Source organism: Gossypium raimondii, chromosome 9 (genome assembly GCF_025698545.1).
Source record: "Gossypium raimondii isolate GPD5lz chromosome 9, ASM2569854v1, whole genome shotgun sequence".
In the NCBI taxonomy this organism is placed as follows: domain Eukaryota; kingdom Viridiplantae; phylum Streptophyta; class Magnoliopsida; order Malvales; family Malvaceae; genus Gossypium; species Gossypium raimondii.
The window spans coordinates 28,426,409-28,441,207 of record NC_068573.1 but is presented as its reverse complement, the minus strand read 5'-3'; the positions used below and the strand labels follow the sequence as shown (position 1 = coordinate 28,441,207).

The 14,799-nt window shown below is 30.7% G+C and overlaps 1 protein-coding gene across 3 annotated transcripts; it reads left to right on the top strand.

Moving 5' to 3' along the window:
• Nucleotides 1-1,141: 1,141 nt before the first annotated feature.
• Nucleotides 1,142-4,201, top strand: LOC105798838 (uncharacterized). 3 transcript variants are annotated; one of them, XM_052620676.1, is made up of 3 exons: nt 1,142-1,254; nt 3,316-3,519; nt 3,872-4,201. In XM_052620676.1, exons 1-3 carry the CDS (start codon nt 1,175-1,177, stop codon nt 3,918-3,920), a joined length of 333 nt encoding a protein of 110 aa, XP_052476636.1. In that variant the 5' UTR covers nt 1,142-1,174; the 3' UTR covers nt 3,921-4,201. The 3 variants fall into 3 exon arrangements, with proteins under 3 accessions (XP_052476636.1, XP_052476637.1, XP_012484496.1); XM_052620677.1 differs by lacking the exon at nt 1,142-1,254 and adding an exon at nt 3,148-3,203; XM_012629042.2 differs by lacking the exon at nt 1,142-1,254 and having other exon boundaries at nt 3,245-3,519.
• The last annotated feature ends 10,598 nt before the right edge of the window (nt 4,202-14,799 follow it).

Sequence of the window (14,799 nt, the reverse complement as noted above, 5' to 3'; positions counted from 1 at the left end):
ATCGTCCACTTTTAAATTTCGTCTATTTATTTATTTATATATTTTTATTCTTATTTGTTCTTTGTTCCAAAATTTTTTTTTTATTGTTTTCGATTTCTTTATTACTAAATTTATTTATTTCTCCTTTTCAGATCAGATCCAAATATTTTCTTTCGGAGTCAAACAACTTGAATTTGATCCTTGTTCTGCTTCCGCCTTCATTCCGTATCAATCTCTTAGAGGGATAGTTGAGTTTCTTGAGAATTTAAATTGGTTACCCCTCCCTTGGATGACCTTATTGAGATTTTTCCTATTACGACCACCCTTGAGATTCACTGTCGATGGTTGTCCAAAGGAGTGAGTATGGTGTTTTCTCATCCCCGTCGCTGCAACCTCCACCAGCAGATTGTCGTTCGCCTAATTTTTAGTTTTTATAAAAAGAAACAGCCATGTGTTTGGTAGGATCGAGGCCATCGTTTGCAACAGAAACGACGATATTGACCAGTGAATCTGCTGCTGAGTTAGGTTCGTCGCATCCATTAGCAAGAAAATGGTTAGAATCAACAGAACCCCTCTGTGCGGCCAGGTTCCTGTTTCCCCATTGAGTGATATTTCTTGTTCCCCCAAACAAACCCCCTCAGCTCGATCTACCAAGGTGTGATCCTTAGGCCCGAGAATCCCACTAGCCTGCCCAATCTCTGGGCCTGAAAAAGTAACCAAAGGCCCAAAACCCTTTTTAGCAGACTTAGTTGACCCAATGTTAACTTAGTTGACCCAAAGTAAATTCGGTCTAGATAAGCCACTTTATTAGTGGATGATTCGGGCCTGTTAATTTTTCCATTAAGTAGGCTTTTAATCTGGGACTAATCTGCTGAAGTTTGAATCCCAAAACATGTAAGGTGACAACCTGAGGCCCCTAGCAATTTGATCAAATTTACGTTGCAAAGATCTTCCTTCTTGGGAATTTCCAGGCACAATTTCTTTCCCTCTATTACTCGGATTTCTTACTTTTATGGTAGCTGAATTAGTTTTCTCATTTGTGTCCGTATCAATTAAAGCCCTAAATCGAGATCCTTCAATATTTTTTCCTGATTTTCTGTGCCCAGGTGTGGGGATTCCCTCGTTTTGTATTGAGATTTATTCTCAAACCAACATCTATGGCCCAAATGGTTCGCTCTTCTCCCTCGTTCTGTCAATGGCCATATTCTTGCTAACCGATGAAGAACCAAATGTCGACGCTTCCTTTCCAGTGCTAGGATTAGTACTCTTATGCAGGTAGGCTTCCTTAACATGTCAATAACATCCACAGTGGAAACAAACCATTGGTAAAAATTCATATTCCACTCGTTGAATTCTGCCATTGATAAGAATTTGAGAAACCAAAGGTCTGTCTAAATTGACATACACAACCATACGGGCAAAACGCCCTCTAACCTTGTTATCAGTATTCATATCTAGCTTGGCCACCCTTCCTATTACTCCCCCTATTTCCACGAGGATCTTACATTTATACATGTAGCCTAACAATCCTGGAAGTCTAATCCAAGACATAACCACGCTGGGGAATGATTGTGATGGGTTGAAAGACATCGTCCACGGTTGAACCGTCAAGAATTGACCGAAAAAAAATACCAGGACTTTAAGTGAGAACCTTTTCACAATCAAATTTACTCTGGAATTTAGCAAGGAAGTACCCATTTTCGATATCCATTAGTTGAAACAAAGATTATGACTTCCAAATGTTGCAAAATCTTATTGTGTAGCACAGAGTACCCGATGTTTTAGCCAAGGAGTTTTAAAACCACTATATTTTCCATATCCTTGATGAGGAATTGGTGGATCCTTTTTGAAAAAACTATGGAAGGAATACCATTAACTATAGTTTTCTGGATATCCCATTCCACTAGATCGAAATCTTCACCTTCTTCTAGACCACTTCTATTTGCTTTGGATGATTGTCCCAATAATTTGGCTTTCCAAGAGAGAACTAGTTCAGCAGTCGAATCAACGAGCATATCCTTGCCCACCTTATCAGATTTATCTCTAAAATGAACCTTTTTAGAAGTTATATCCTCCATAGAGGAGTTATCCACACTAGCTTCTTGACAAAGAGAATTTTCGCATAGAGAGTCCATTATATTTGTATAGAAAATTCATACCAATAATGTTTATTAAGCTAAAGTAGGATATGACAATGTCATCTTTCCATCCACTAATTTGGCTATTTATAATTTGATTAACTTATGATTAGTTCATTGATTAATGTTTACTTATTTATTCAATTATAAGATTTAGTGGAAGTCATCATCATCATCCACTATTTCATGTTTATAATTGGATAAATAATTATTTTAGTCTTTTCAATATTTACTATCTAGGTTTTCAAACATTTTCTAAATTAAAACTCAATAAGGATTGGACTTTTATAATTTAGTCCTTGAGTTTTAATTAAATAATTTCTCAATTAAATTACTTAACCGATCTTTAATATATTTTTATATGAACTTCGTTAATCTTTATATCTCATCCTTATGGACTTGATTTACGAAAATGAGATTCCAAAATCACATTTTTGGACACCACATGAAATTAAGTTGTTACATTAAAGTCTATCTATAAGATGAGGGTATTAAGAAATTTAAACACTATACAATCTTATCCTTTAGGAGTACAATATTTACCCTGATAAAATACAAGTTGGTGGAGTGTTTACACTGGACCACCAAAGTTTTAAGTAGATGAATTTCTCCATATATTCCACGAATTAGGTCAGTTTAAGTAGGTTAAATAAGCCCTATTTAATCATTTGACCTTTATGGGCAATTCCGTGTGCATTCGTTATAGGCTTTGGTCTACTGCTCGTGACTCAAGCTAGTGCTTAAGTTTTTATTTGTCCTAATTTGATAACTACATTTGCCTTTAATGTTTAATTTAGTACACAAACCAATCATGTGGAATAAAAAATATTTAACATATACTCCAGTAAAAAAATATATAGATGCTTAATTGAGAGAAAAAAATCTCAAATACCAAATTGAATATTAAAATTAAGATTTAATAATTAATTAAGATAAAAAATTAAAATTAAATTAAACATTAAAGTTAAAATCAACTATTAGCCCAAAAAGGGCATAAAATTACCATCCGGTGTACTTGAATTTTATTACAAGCATTTCATATCACGGGGATATTTCAGAGCTAACGTGGCATAATCTCCTGCATCGGTGGATTATCTCTCGCTCATTGTTTTTAGTTTTATTACTTACTTTTTGTGTTTAATTTTGTTGAGTTTTTCAGTCACTTAATTTCTCCTTTCTTTTTTTTTGTAACTTTCAGAAGAACAAATCTTCAAATTCTCCACCAAATCAAAGCAAAAAGAACCGATAAAATCAATGGCATCGTCAACATCAAAGCTGGCGTTTCGTATAGTACTGGCGGTTCTCCTCCTCTTGGCTCTCTTCTACGTCGGCCGTCCGCTTTACTGGAAGATCTCCGCCACCGTCCACGACATCCGCCACAACAAACAAACCGTTCAAGAAGGCAAAATTAAAACTAGCAATTAGAATCCCTTCTTTCTCTAATTCTTTCATTCGTTTCTGATTTTATACTTTTTCTTAATATGATCTGTGAAAAAAACAAACCCATTTTTTTAAATTCTTAATTTTGTTTGAAATGATGATTTAATCTATACATTTGATTACTGATAATAAAAAAAACCCCAGTTCTGTAATCCCCTTCTTCCTCTAATTATTTCATTGGTTTCTGATTTTATGCTTTTTTTCCCATTAAATTATGATCTGTGTAAAAAACAATTTGTTTTTTCAAAATATTAATAGTTCTTTAAATAATAAATTAATGCACTGAGATTGTTAATTTGTTTTTATTTTTGCAGGTATTTCACAGATAATGCTGGAGGCTCAGAGATCAGTGGGGTGGTTTAATGACGAATCAGACTCAGGAATCCATGAAAATCGTGGTAAGCAAGCTTCAAGGAGATTGAAATTTAGGGTTTTGTGATGGGAGTCCCCCCTTTTGATTCTTATGTTAATTAATGGAGTTTTATCTCATAATTTTAATAAGTTTAGTTTGATTTAGCTCTTCTTATTAGAATTTTTTTGATGATGTTTTAGATTGGAAATGGGTTTTTTTAGAGGAAAATGTGAGAGTTTTGATGTTGAATTATTATAGTTTTACTGCAGTTAATGCATATGGGATTTGAATATGGAAATTTTGTTCTGAATTTCAGTTAAAACTTCACGAATTAAGTTATTTTGCTTTTATATATGTTTTAGTTTTTTTTAAATATATAATAGTTTAGGGTAAGCTATAAAAATTTTCACTCAATTATTAGTGTTTAGGGTCTGGTCATTAGGTTTAAAATTTCTATTTTAGTTGCTAATGTTATAGAAATTTATTATTTCGGTCACTCATCCGTTAAATCACCAGTTAAATCTTTTTATTGATATTATAATAAATTTAGCCCTCCAATATTTATAGATTCTATCAGTTTGGTTTTAATTTTAGAAATTTTAGAAATCTAACCTCAACTGTACACATTTTACTAATTTAGTCTTGATTCTTAAAATTTAAAAAGATTTAAAAGTTTATTTTTCGATAAAAATACATAAGCTTTTATAAAAATACATATAAACCTATAAAAATATTAATAAATAAATTAATACTTATTTTTTAATTTTTCTAACATGAAATTTATTTATTAAAATAATAATACATAAATAAAACAATTTAAGGGAAAAACTCATGAATCATGTTTAGGTTGGGCTAGATGCAACCTTAGGGTGAGCAAAATTGGGGATAGACAAGAGAAGATGAAGTCTTAGATATTTAGTAGGTGCCAATACTCCAACAACATACTCCTAATAAGAAGTTACGATGATAGAGGGTATGAAAATTGAAGAATTCGGAGTAAGAATTATTGGTGTCGTTAGTTGTGGGCGAAAGCGGTCCTCAATGCTTGACAAATTTGGTGAAGATTACGGAACAATATCAAACATATAATAAATAAATTATTATTTATAAAATAAAACTAAAAAAAGAAGAAGGAAATGTTTGAATTTAGTTCAAGTTTTGTTTGTGATTTCTAAAATTTATTTTATTTATAAAAAAATTTTAATAAATAAATTTCAAGTTAGAAAAAAATGGGTATTCATTTATTTATAATTTTGTATTTATTTTATAAAATTTATGTATTTTTTAAACAAAATGAAGTTTTAAATAATTTTTATTTTTAAAGTTTTAATTTTTAAGAATCAAAATTAAATTGATAGAATTTGTAAAGTTGATTAAATTTTTGAAGTTTTAGAATTAAAACTAAATTGATAGAATTTGTAAACATTGAAGGGCTAAATTTGTTATTATGCCAATAAAACGGTTTTATTAGTGATTTAACGGATAGGTGATTAAAATATTAAATTACAATAATGTTAGTGATTAATATAGAAAATTTTAAACCTGTGTGACTAAAACAGAATCATGCTCATAGTTGAGTGGCTATTTTTATAGTTTATCCAATAATTTATTAGTTTTTTTTGTTAAAATTCAAAGAGATAATTGCACTAGACATCCCCAAGCTATGACTCTCATTTTAAATTGGTCCTCAACCTTCAAAGCATTCTAATACATCCATAAACTATTGATGTTATATTCATCAGGTCCTTCCATTATTGAAATTATCAAGGTTTTCAGAACCGAATTGGTGGTCGAACCAATCAGGTCATTGGTTCGCTGGTCAGATCGGTTCATTTGGTTCGATTATATAAATTATTAAAACATTTATAAAAAATAAAAATATTAAAAATTCGATTTGATCGGTCCAGCAAGTTTTTTTTTTTTGCCTAATTTAACCAGTTTGTTCTGGTTTTTGGGTCAAACGATTCAATGCTCTTCTCCAGATCAATACCTCAGTTAGTTCTTGATTCAATCATGTTCAAACAACTTTGGAAATCATTAATTTAGAATGACACATAAAATCTTATATAACATAATTTAAAACAAAAATTTTAAAAGAAAAGTAAAATGTTGTTGCATAATTTTAAAATTTAAAATGAAAAATAAAATAAAATCAAAGAAAAGAGAATGTGAATAATAATTTTGTAAAAGCTTTAAAATCTCTAAATCATTATTTTTACAATACTTTTTTTAATTTTCATTTTAAATCGTGACATCTTATTTAATGATTAAATTAATAATTTTAATAACGAAAAGACCTTATTAATATAATATCGATAATTTAAGAATATAATTAAAATATTTTAAAATTTGAGAACCGAGAGTCGTAATTTAAATATGTTTGGTTGAATTAACTCAAATTGAAATGCAAATATTTTATAGATTAATATTAGAGATGATGTAATCAAATCTTAGAATGAGATTTATTGTGTTTAATGAATATGGAAAATTTGTTATGAATTTCAGTTGAACTTCACGAATCAAGTTATTTTCTTTTTTAAAAAAGTATTACAATATAAATATATGTTCAAATAATTATAATGTAACACCCCTAACCGTATCCGTCGTTGAAATAGGGTTACAGAGCATTACCGAAATTTACAAATCAAATACAGATATTTCATAACATTTAACATTCATGTCATATATTATTCATAAAGTCCCTTATATGAGCCCTCGAGGCTCAAAATATGCATTAGAAACAAGTCGGGACTAAATCGAGTACTCAGAAAACTTTTTCGCGAAATTTTAAAATTTTTCCTGGGTGCAGGGGACACACGCCTGTGTGGTCAGGCCGTGTGGGCATTCGAAATGGGCTACATGGCTGTATCCCAGCCCGTGTTTGTACCCGTGTAACTCTCTGACTTGGGTCACATGCCCGTGTGTTAGGCCGTGTGTAGGTGCAGGGGTCACACAGCCAAGCCATACGCCCATGTGCCAGGCCGTATGAAAAATATTGAGCATTTTGTTTTGAATTTTAATGATGTAGGGGACACGCCCATGTGCTAGGCCGTGTGTCACACACAACTAAGACACACACCCGTGTCTCTGCTTGTGTAGGCAAAGTAAGGCCATTTACTAGCCATATTTCTCACCCAAACTTGTCTTCCACCTACAATAACACTTAAATACATTCACAAACCATATCAAAGAACTTAAAACTAACCAAAATCATGTCTTAAACTTGACATATTACACATACAACCAATGTGCTTTTAGGCACCCCAATAGACAATTTATTATTATGTCATTCCAAAACTTATACTTACCTAGATACCAAATGCATATATGCATAATCAAATTCATACTTCAAACATGATAATACCATATATATCAAAACATGACCATTACAAGTCATTCTAATAGTTAATTACAACCAAAACATTTATATGCCAACATTGGCCAAGATAACCTATACATGCCATTATAACCAAAGTTAATTTACTAAATATACCGAGATTAGTTGATGGATAGTGTGATGATATCTCCGCCAAGTTTTTAACCCAACGAGCCTCCGAATTACTATAAAACAGAGGAAAAATAAAACAGAGTAAGCATATTATGCTTAGTAAGTTCGTATAACGGGAAATTAACTTACCAATCATTTACATTTAAAGTAAGCATGCAAAATTCATCCAAAAAAATTTGGCAATTTGCCTAAACACATATAACCTCAAGAAACATGTTAGTCATGTACTTCATGTGAACATCAAGAAATAAGGATGAGCTCATCATATAACAATTTTCATGTACATATGTTTTCCACATCATATATTCATATAACATATACATTTCCAAAATAATTTATCTCAAATTCAGATTATCCCATGTCTGAACTTTTCCCGTTGAATTTATTAGAAATATCGATGGATACACAGGTAGTACACTTGAAGTGTACAAATTGTAATCCGTCAATTCATATTTAGGAGTGCTCATTAGAGCACATAATCGGGAAGCCCTCTCTTGAGCCTTATAAATGGAAACTCATGTGAGCCATGTAATTGGAAGCTTATCCTGGCTATATAACGAGAAGCTCATAAGAGCCTTAATTAGGAAGCTCATGTGAGCCAATAACAGGTAGCTCCAAAGAACCATTAATTGGGAAACTCCAGATCATATATCGAGAAGTTCAAGCGAGTTATATCGGGAAGCTCTGGAGAGCCATAAATCAGGAAGCTCACAAACAGCCTTTAATTGGGAAGCTCATGAAGAGCCATATATCAAGACGCTCATAAGAGTTGCAGTGGGTCAACAACACATACAAGATCACAACCGATAGGGATGCTTCGAAGAGCTATTAACGGGAAGCTCGCAAGAACCACATAACGGGAAACTCGAGAAGGCTAATAACGGGACACTCTTTCGAGCTGTGGTGTGTCCACAACATTTGCAGGACCAGAACTAATTCGGGAACCCTGTGTCCATCGAATTTCATCTATTCAAACGGAACTTAACGTTTATCAGGCTTTGTCAGATGTGTAATCAATTTCATATCAATAACAATAACACAATTCACATACACAACATTCAATTCAAACATATAAATATACAATTTAGTTACACGAACCTACATTGACAAATGTTCATGAATTGTAATCTACTAATCCGACACTTTTTCTTTTCCACGATCTAACTTCGTATTTGAGTTATCCGGATCTATACAAATAAATTTAACATCAATTTAATACAGTTCATATTCAATTCAATCCAATTTACATCTTGGTCAAAATTATTATTTTGCCCCTATAATTTTTTAATTAATTTTGATTTCGTCCCTAGGCTCGAAAAATAAAATTTGTGATGTTTAATCCTTATTCCAAGCCTAGCTGATTTATACATATCACAATAGCAGCCCCTGTATTTCATAAAATTCAAAATTTTTTCATGAATTTTACAATTTTACAATTTAGTCCCTAAATCACAATTTCATCAAAATTCACTTTACAAAAGTTGTTTATCTATCAACAACCTTTCATTTTCTACCATAAATTTCATAATTCATGCATATTCATCTATGGAAAAACCCTAATAATTTGATAATTTTACAAATTAATCCCCGAGATAGTTAAATTAAGCTTTTACGATCTCGAAAACATAAAAATTACTAAAAACGAGACAAGAATGCTTACCCAATTAAGCCAAATAAACTTTCTTGAGTTCTCTTCTCTTAGCTAGGGTTTCCATGTATTTAATTTGGGAAAGATGATATAAAATGATTATATTTGTTATTTAATTAAAATATCATCTAATATTATTTCATCTTTCCAATTTAGTCCTTTTCTTTATTTAATTTTCCATGGATGACTCATCATACTTATCTACTAACTCCTCTTAATTGTCTATTTTCCATATAAGGACCTCTAATTTTGAATTCCATAGCTATTTGATACTTGTAGCTACTAGAATTCAACTTTTGCATTTCATGCAATTTGGTCCTTTTATCAATTAAACATGTAATCGGTAAAATTTTCTTAATGAAATTTTTATACGATATTCCTATCATACGGTAGATTATAAAATAATATTAAAATAATTTTTCTTCCGGACTCAGATTTGTGGTTCCGAAACCACTGTTTCGATTTCACTAAAAGCGGGCTGTTACTTATAAGTATTAAACTATTACAACATAAATGGATTTTTCGAGTAAGTAAAATGTAGAATCAAATTGTTATATCACAAATGGATTAATAATTGGAACAATCTGAATTATAACTAGAAAATTAGACTAAAACCCGCACATGAAAGTAGAACATGATGGGTACTCAAAGACTCACTCGTATAATTTCACATAATAAGTATCGAACCAATATACTTAAGATCAGGGCTTTTTTCCAAAAGTTATTTATTTTTATATATGTTTTTAGTTAATTTTTTGCAAATATATAGTAGCATGTCAAATATTATTAGTGTTTTTTTTTTCTCAAATTCAAATGTTATTAGTCTAACATTAGAGATGTTGTAATCAATGTTATGATTAGATATATGATTTTTCTTATATCATACAATATTGAGAGAGGATGGGTGGATCCAGTTTGAATTGTATTCGGTTTAGAAATAGTTTTATTGCATAGTGAAAAATTAAAATTTTTTTAAAACTAAGTGGTTGTGTTATTTATAGCAATAAACCCTAACAAAAAATAATACTTGTGCTTTGAGTTAGATAGTTCTAAACGTTTAGTGGCTTTAACCAAACTGGCTTCTCTGCTAATCTCTAACTCTGGTTTACTTAAAGTGTGGGTTTTAATTTTACGAATAAATTCCAGAAAATGAAAACTTTAATTAATATTTAGTGGAATATTAATTTTCTCAAAAGTTAGAAACCGAAAGATGAACTCTCGCAAAATATAGTATTTATTTGAAAAAATAAATCACATTAGATTTTGATAGAGTATTAACTCTTAGGAGGTATCTATTTGACCTAACTAATACTCTCTATCTATAGAGAAGAATACAAGAGTCTCAATTGAACGAGGGTGAATAAATAATATTATTTTAATATAAAATACAAACAATCCCATTTAAGGATACATAGTGGCGACAGGTACACCCTATGAACATTAGGGTTGTCGCATTTTGCTGTGTAGATGGGTCTTTAAGCCTGTCTCACGTATCAGGTATTGATTATCTGTGTCATCTGATCTTTAAATCAACTCATAATTTTATCAACCTAATAATTATTTTTCTATTTTAAAAATATTATTTATTTATTTATTTAGAATAAATTTAGTTAATTTCCTAATTAAATTATTTTCTCAATCCAATTATAATTATGTTAAAGTCATGATAACTTAATTGTAATAGAATCTATGAGAAAATTAATTTTCTTAACTTGTTCACCAAGATCATGATGACTAATTAAATTTTTACTTCGAACTTCAGTTATTTAATTGAAAATAATTAAATAATAATTTAAATAAATTAATTTTATATTTAAGTCATCTCTTACATAGACGAGAAAGCGCATTCACTACGGATAATGATACATGCGATCTATTTCTCTAATTTGTCGTTTCCATTCATTCATGTTGATTCTATTGCAAACCGTACAGAGTCGTACCAAGGTAACATAGAGACTGATTAGACATATATAATTAGGGCTTAAATAATTTGTAATTAAGTTTTAATTTATTTAGTCATGAAATCATTTCACTGAAGTACCACCATGACTGAGCTCTCTTTGTTATATACCATTATGAAAGCTACTTATCAAGTGTTCGTCCAATGACTTTGTCATATATGTGTTACCCTTATAGGATATCTTTAATTTGTTTGAGTTAAATCCATTTACCCAATATGATCCTATTTTATCTCATCGTAATCATTACATCTTCCTTAATGAAAAAAACTAATTACTGACAAATAGTAATTAAATCATTCGTCCTAGAAAAATAACTTGTGGCCACATTACTTTTCCATCTATCATATACCAGCATTTAGCTCTATTACCAATTGAACTCAAACTTTCAATACATCAAAATATACGAGTTATGCATACATAATCATCACTTTCTAAGAATTGAGGTAAGTCACACTATGAACATCACAATAGAATAAATTCATAAACATACCTAGGATTTATTCTACCTGGGTCCTGTCTGATGTACTATCAGTCTAGACAATCACATCTTTGTCTCTATCTTTTGGGAGTCATCCACTTCAATACCCAAGACAAGTGATCTCCCTACTTGAATTGATAGACTACATAATAGTCTTTTAATTGAATTACTCAGTTTTGATTAAGCTATGGACCATTTAGATTATCTACTAATATAAGTTACCTTCTCGCATTACGATCTAACTACATAATACAACTTAATATTAATTAAATGTTAGATAATCAATGAGCTAATTTGCTTACATTTTACTTTGTGTGCAAAAACTGTTGAGGATATTATACAAAAAATATTAATGAGAATAATAGGATTTTATTAAATCATTCTGTTTGAAAAATTACAAGTACACTTGATGATATCACAACACTATGGGCATTAGATCCCAACACAAAGGACACCTCGTCGCACCCCTAGAAGCCACCTCACTTGCACCTAGTGGAAAGAGCTAGTCGAAACACTTACTATAAGTTTTTAGGATATGGAACATGAGGCACTTAAAGATATGTTATCTATCAACCCATCCCAGGATGTGGAATCTGAGGCACTTAAAGAGATGTTATTTGTAAAGCTCCTCTTCGTTTAAGCATGTAAGCTCATGTATGTTCATAGAAATAGGAAAGATAATTATTAGGTGTGTGTTGCATAATTTGTAAGTACGGTAATATGGCTGCAACATGAATAACCCTTTATCAGAGCAACTCTTTGTTGGAAAAATTGATTAAGAAAATAGTGAACGTTTGCACAATGGACGTTTAAATTTTTTTTCTTAAATTGTGCTATTTATAGTAGTAAACCCTAAACCAAATTATTACTTTGCTTTTTGTGAGACGATATAAGTTATTTTATGGCTTTCTACCAAACGAACTTCTTTTATATCCTCGAACCGTAGATTGTTTTGAGCGTAGGCTCAATCAACACAAACCAAACGTACAAAATGAAAACATTAATTAAATTTTAGTGGGAAAGTAAATTTTCTCTCAATGAGAAACCAAAAAACTTTAAGCTTTTTAAAAAATAGATTTATTATTATAAATAAAATTACCACTATGTTCTAACAGAGTAATGGCATTTTATTTTTTGTTAATTAGGTCATCCCTTAGTTATAAAAAATCAATACAAGAGATTTATTTGAACAAAGGGTAATTTAAAAAAATAATATTTTAATAGGAAATACAATTTTCTTATTTAGGAACCCTAAGTGTGGCAGCTCACCTTGTTGAACACTAGGGTTTGTCTTTGTTGAGAAATGTGCCCATATTGTAGCAAACATGTAATTATTTTCTATTTATTTGAACGATTAATAAATAAATAAAGTTAATTTCACATTTCACTATTATGTCTTTTGTATTTATGTTTTTTATATTTTGCATGCATAGCAAAATTGTGACAAGCAAATATTAGCTCATTGATTGTCTAAAGTTCAAACTGAAGATAAGTGGCATTGTAAAAAAAATTTACATTGCGAGAAAGACAACTTACTTCAGTAGATAATCTAAATGAGTCTGTAATCCCGTAAAAAAAATTAAAGTGAGTATTTGATTCAAATAATGAGAAGGATTATTATGTCGTCTACAATTGTAATTGGGGAGATGACTAGTCTTGGCTATCAGAGTAGTTGACTCCATGAGTAGAGACATAGATGTATTTATTGGTAGAATGATACATTGGATTGGGCCTAAGATGAATTAATTCTGAATCCGTTAGTGAATTAATTCACTTGTGACGTTATGGTGATTTACCTAAATCTTGAGTTAGTCACCGACCATGCGTATGCAACTCAAGTGCTTTGATATAAGTGAAGGCTTATACTCTAAAAATGATCGAGCCCATAGCCGGTATGTTGGGTACATGACTTGTGTATGGCATGGCTTTACTAGCAACAGTGGAATTCATAGCTCAATTAAAGAGTTAATTATATCCTCTCATTGGTATTGTATGAATTGATAAATATGGAAAGTGGGTATGGGTTGCTTGTTCTTGAATGAACAATTTATCACAACCATTTGTTGGCAGTGATCATATTAATCATTAAGAAGACACAATGGTGACAATGAGATAAAATATGATTGTATTGAGTGAACGGATTTAACTCAAATGAATCAAGGATATCATATGAGGGTAACACACACATGACGATGTCATTGGACAAAGCAGTTGGATGAATTGCTTTCATAAAGAGTATACAATAAAGAGTTTTCAATCATGGTACTTCTTGTGGACTGACTCCATGATTAAGTAATTGTGAATTATCGGAATGACATTTCTAGACATAATTGCAATCACTAGAGTCTAATTGTATATGTCCGATTGGTCCCTCCTGCTAGCTCAACCAAAGCTCGATTAGACTGCATTTGAACCAAAAGTAAATTCTACGACTTTGGGGATAATCTAATTGAGTTGATTTATTCGATGTGGAATTAAATTAGGTGGTCATGAGAATTGTTCAACTAGAGAATTTTATTAAAGAATTTTCTTAAAAAATTAATTTAAAAAATCTAAGTGAATTTTTTGAAAAATTAGTTTTGATTAAGTAAAATTAAATTAATCAAATCAATTAAAATTAATATGATATTTTTGAAAGTTACTTTTCAAGTTAGACAATTGGTCTAATGGGTAATTGAACTTAAAAATTGGATCTGAAATCGTAAATTGGGTTTAGGTACCCAAAACTGAGACCAAGACCCAAAAATTGGTCGAACCGGGCTCGGTATGTGAAATCGAGCTCATGATACAATCGATGGCTGACTCGATTGATCGGGTCGTCATTGACCCAGACCGAACCGATAACAGTCGAACCGGCTTGGGTGCCATAAGGGTGTCGCATCTGCATCACCAGACACGGCGGTGCCGGTGGTTGGGACGATGGTGTCCCAGTGGCTGGTGATGGTTGGCCATTGGTGGTTGAGCAGTGGAAGGGTTACACTCCTATTGGGACTCTACCAGAGAATTTGATTTCAAATTAATTATTCCAAAAATAATATTATTTTAAAAGTTTAATATTAAATTTAATTTAATACTTATTTCAATAGTATTTTATTAATTTAATATTAAAGTGATTATCTTAATATTAAATTTAATTTAATGTTTATCTTGTAGATAAATATTCTATTATTTTAATAAGATTTAATATTGAATTTAATCTAATATTTATGAAGATAAATATTAGATTAAATTTAATATTAAAGTTAATTATAATTGAACTCTCTAAACTCTCTTTATATAAAGGGAGCATTGGGTC

Excerpts from the sequence above, each read along its gene's own strand:
- LOC105798838 (XM_052620676.1), top strand. The coding sequence starts at position 1,175 with ATGGCCATATTCTTGCTAACCGATGAAGAACCAAATGTCGACGCTTCC. Across the intron at positions 1,255-3,315 it reads GGATTAGTACTCTTATGCAG|AAGAACAAATCTTCAAATTC; the intron begins GTAGGCTTCCTT and ends TGTAACTTTCAG. Across the intron at positions 3,520-3,871 it reads CAAACAAACCGTTCAAGAAG|GTATTTCACAGATAATGCTG; the intron begins GCAAAATTAAAA and ends TTATTTTTGCAG.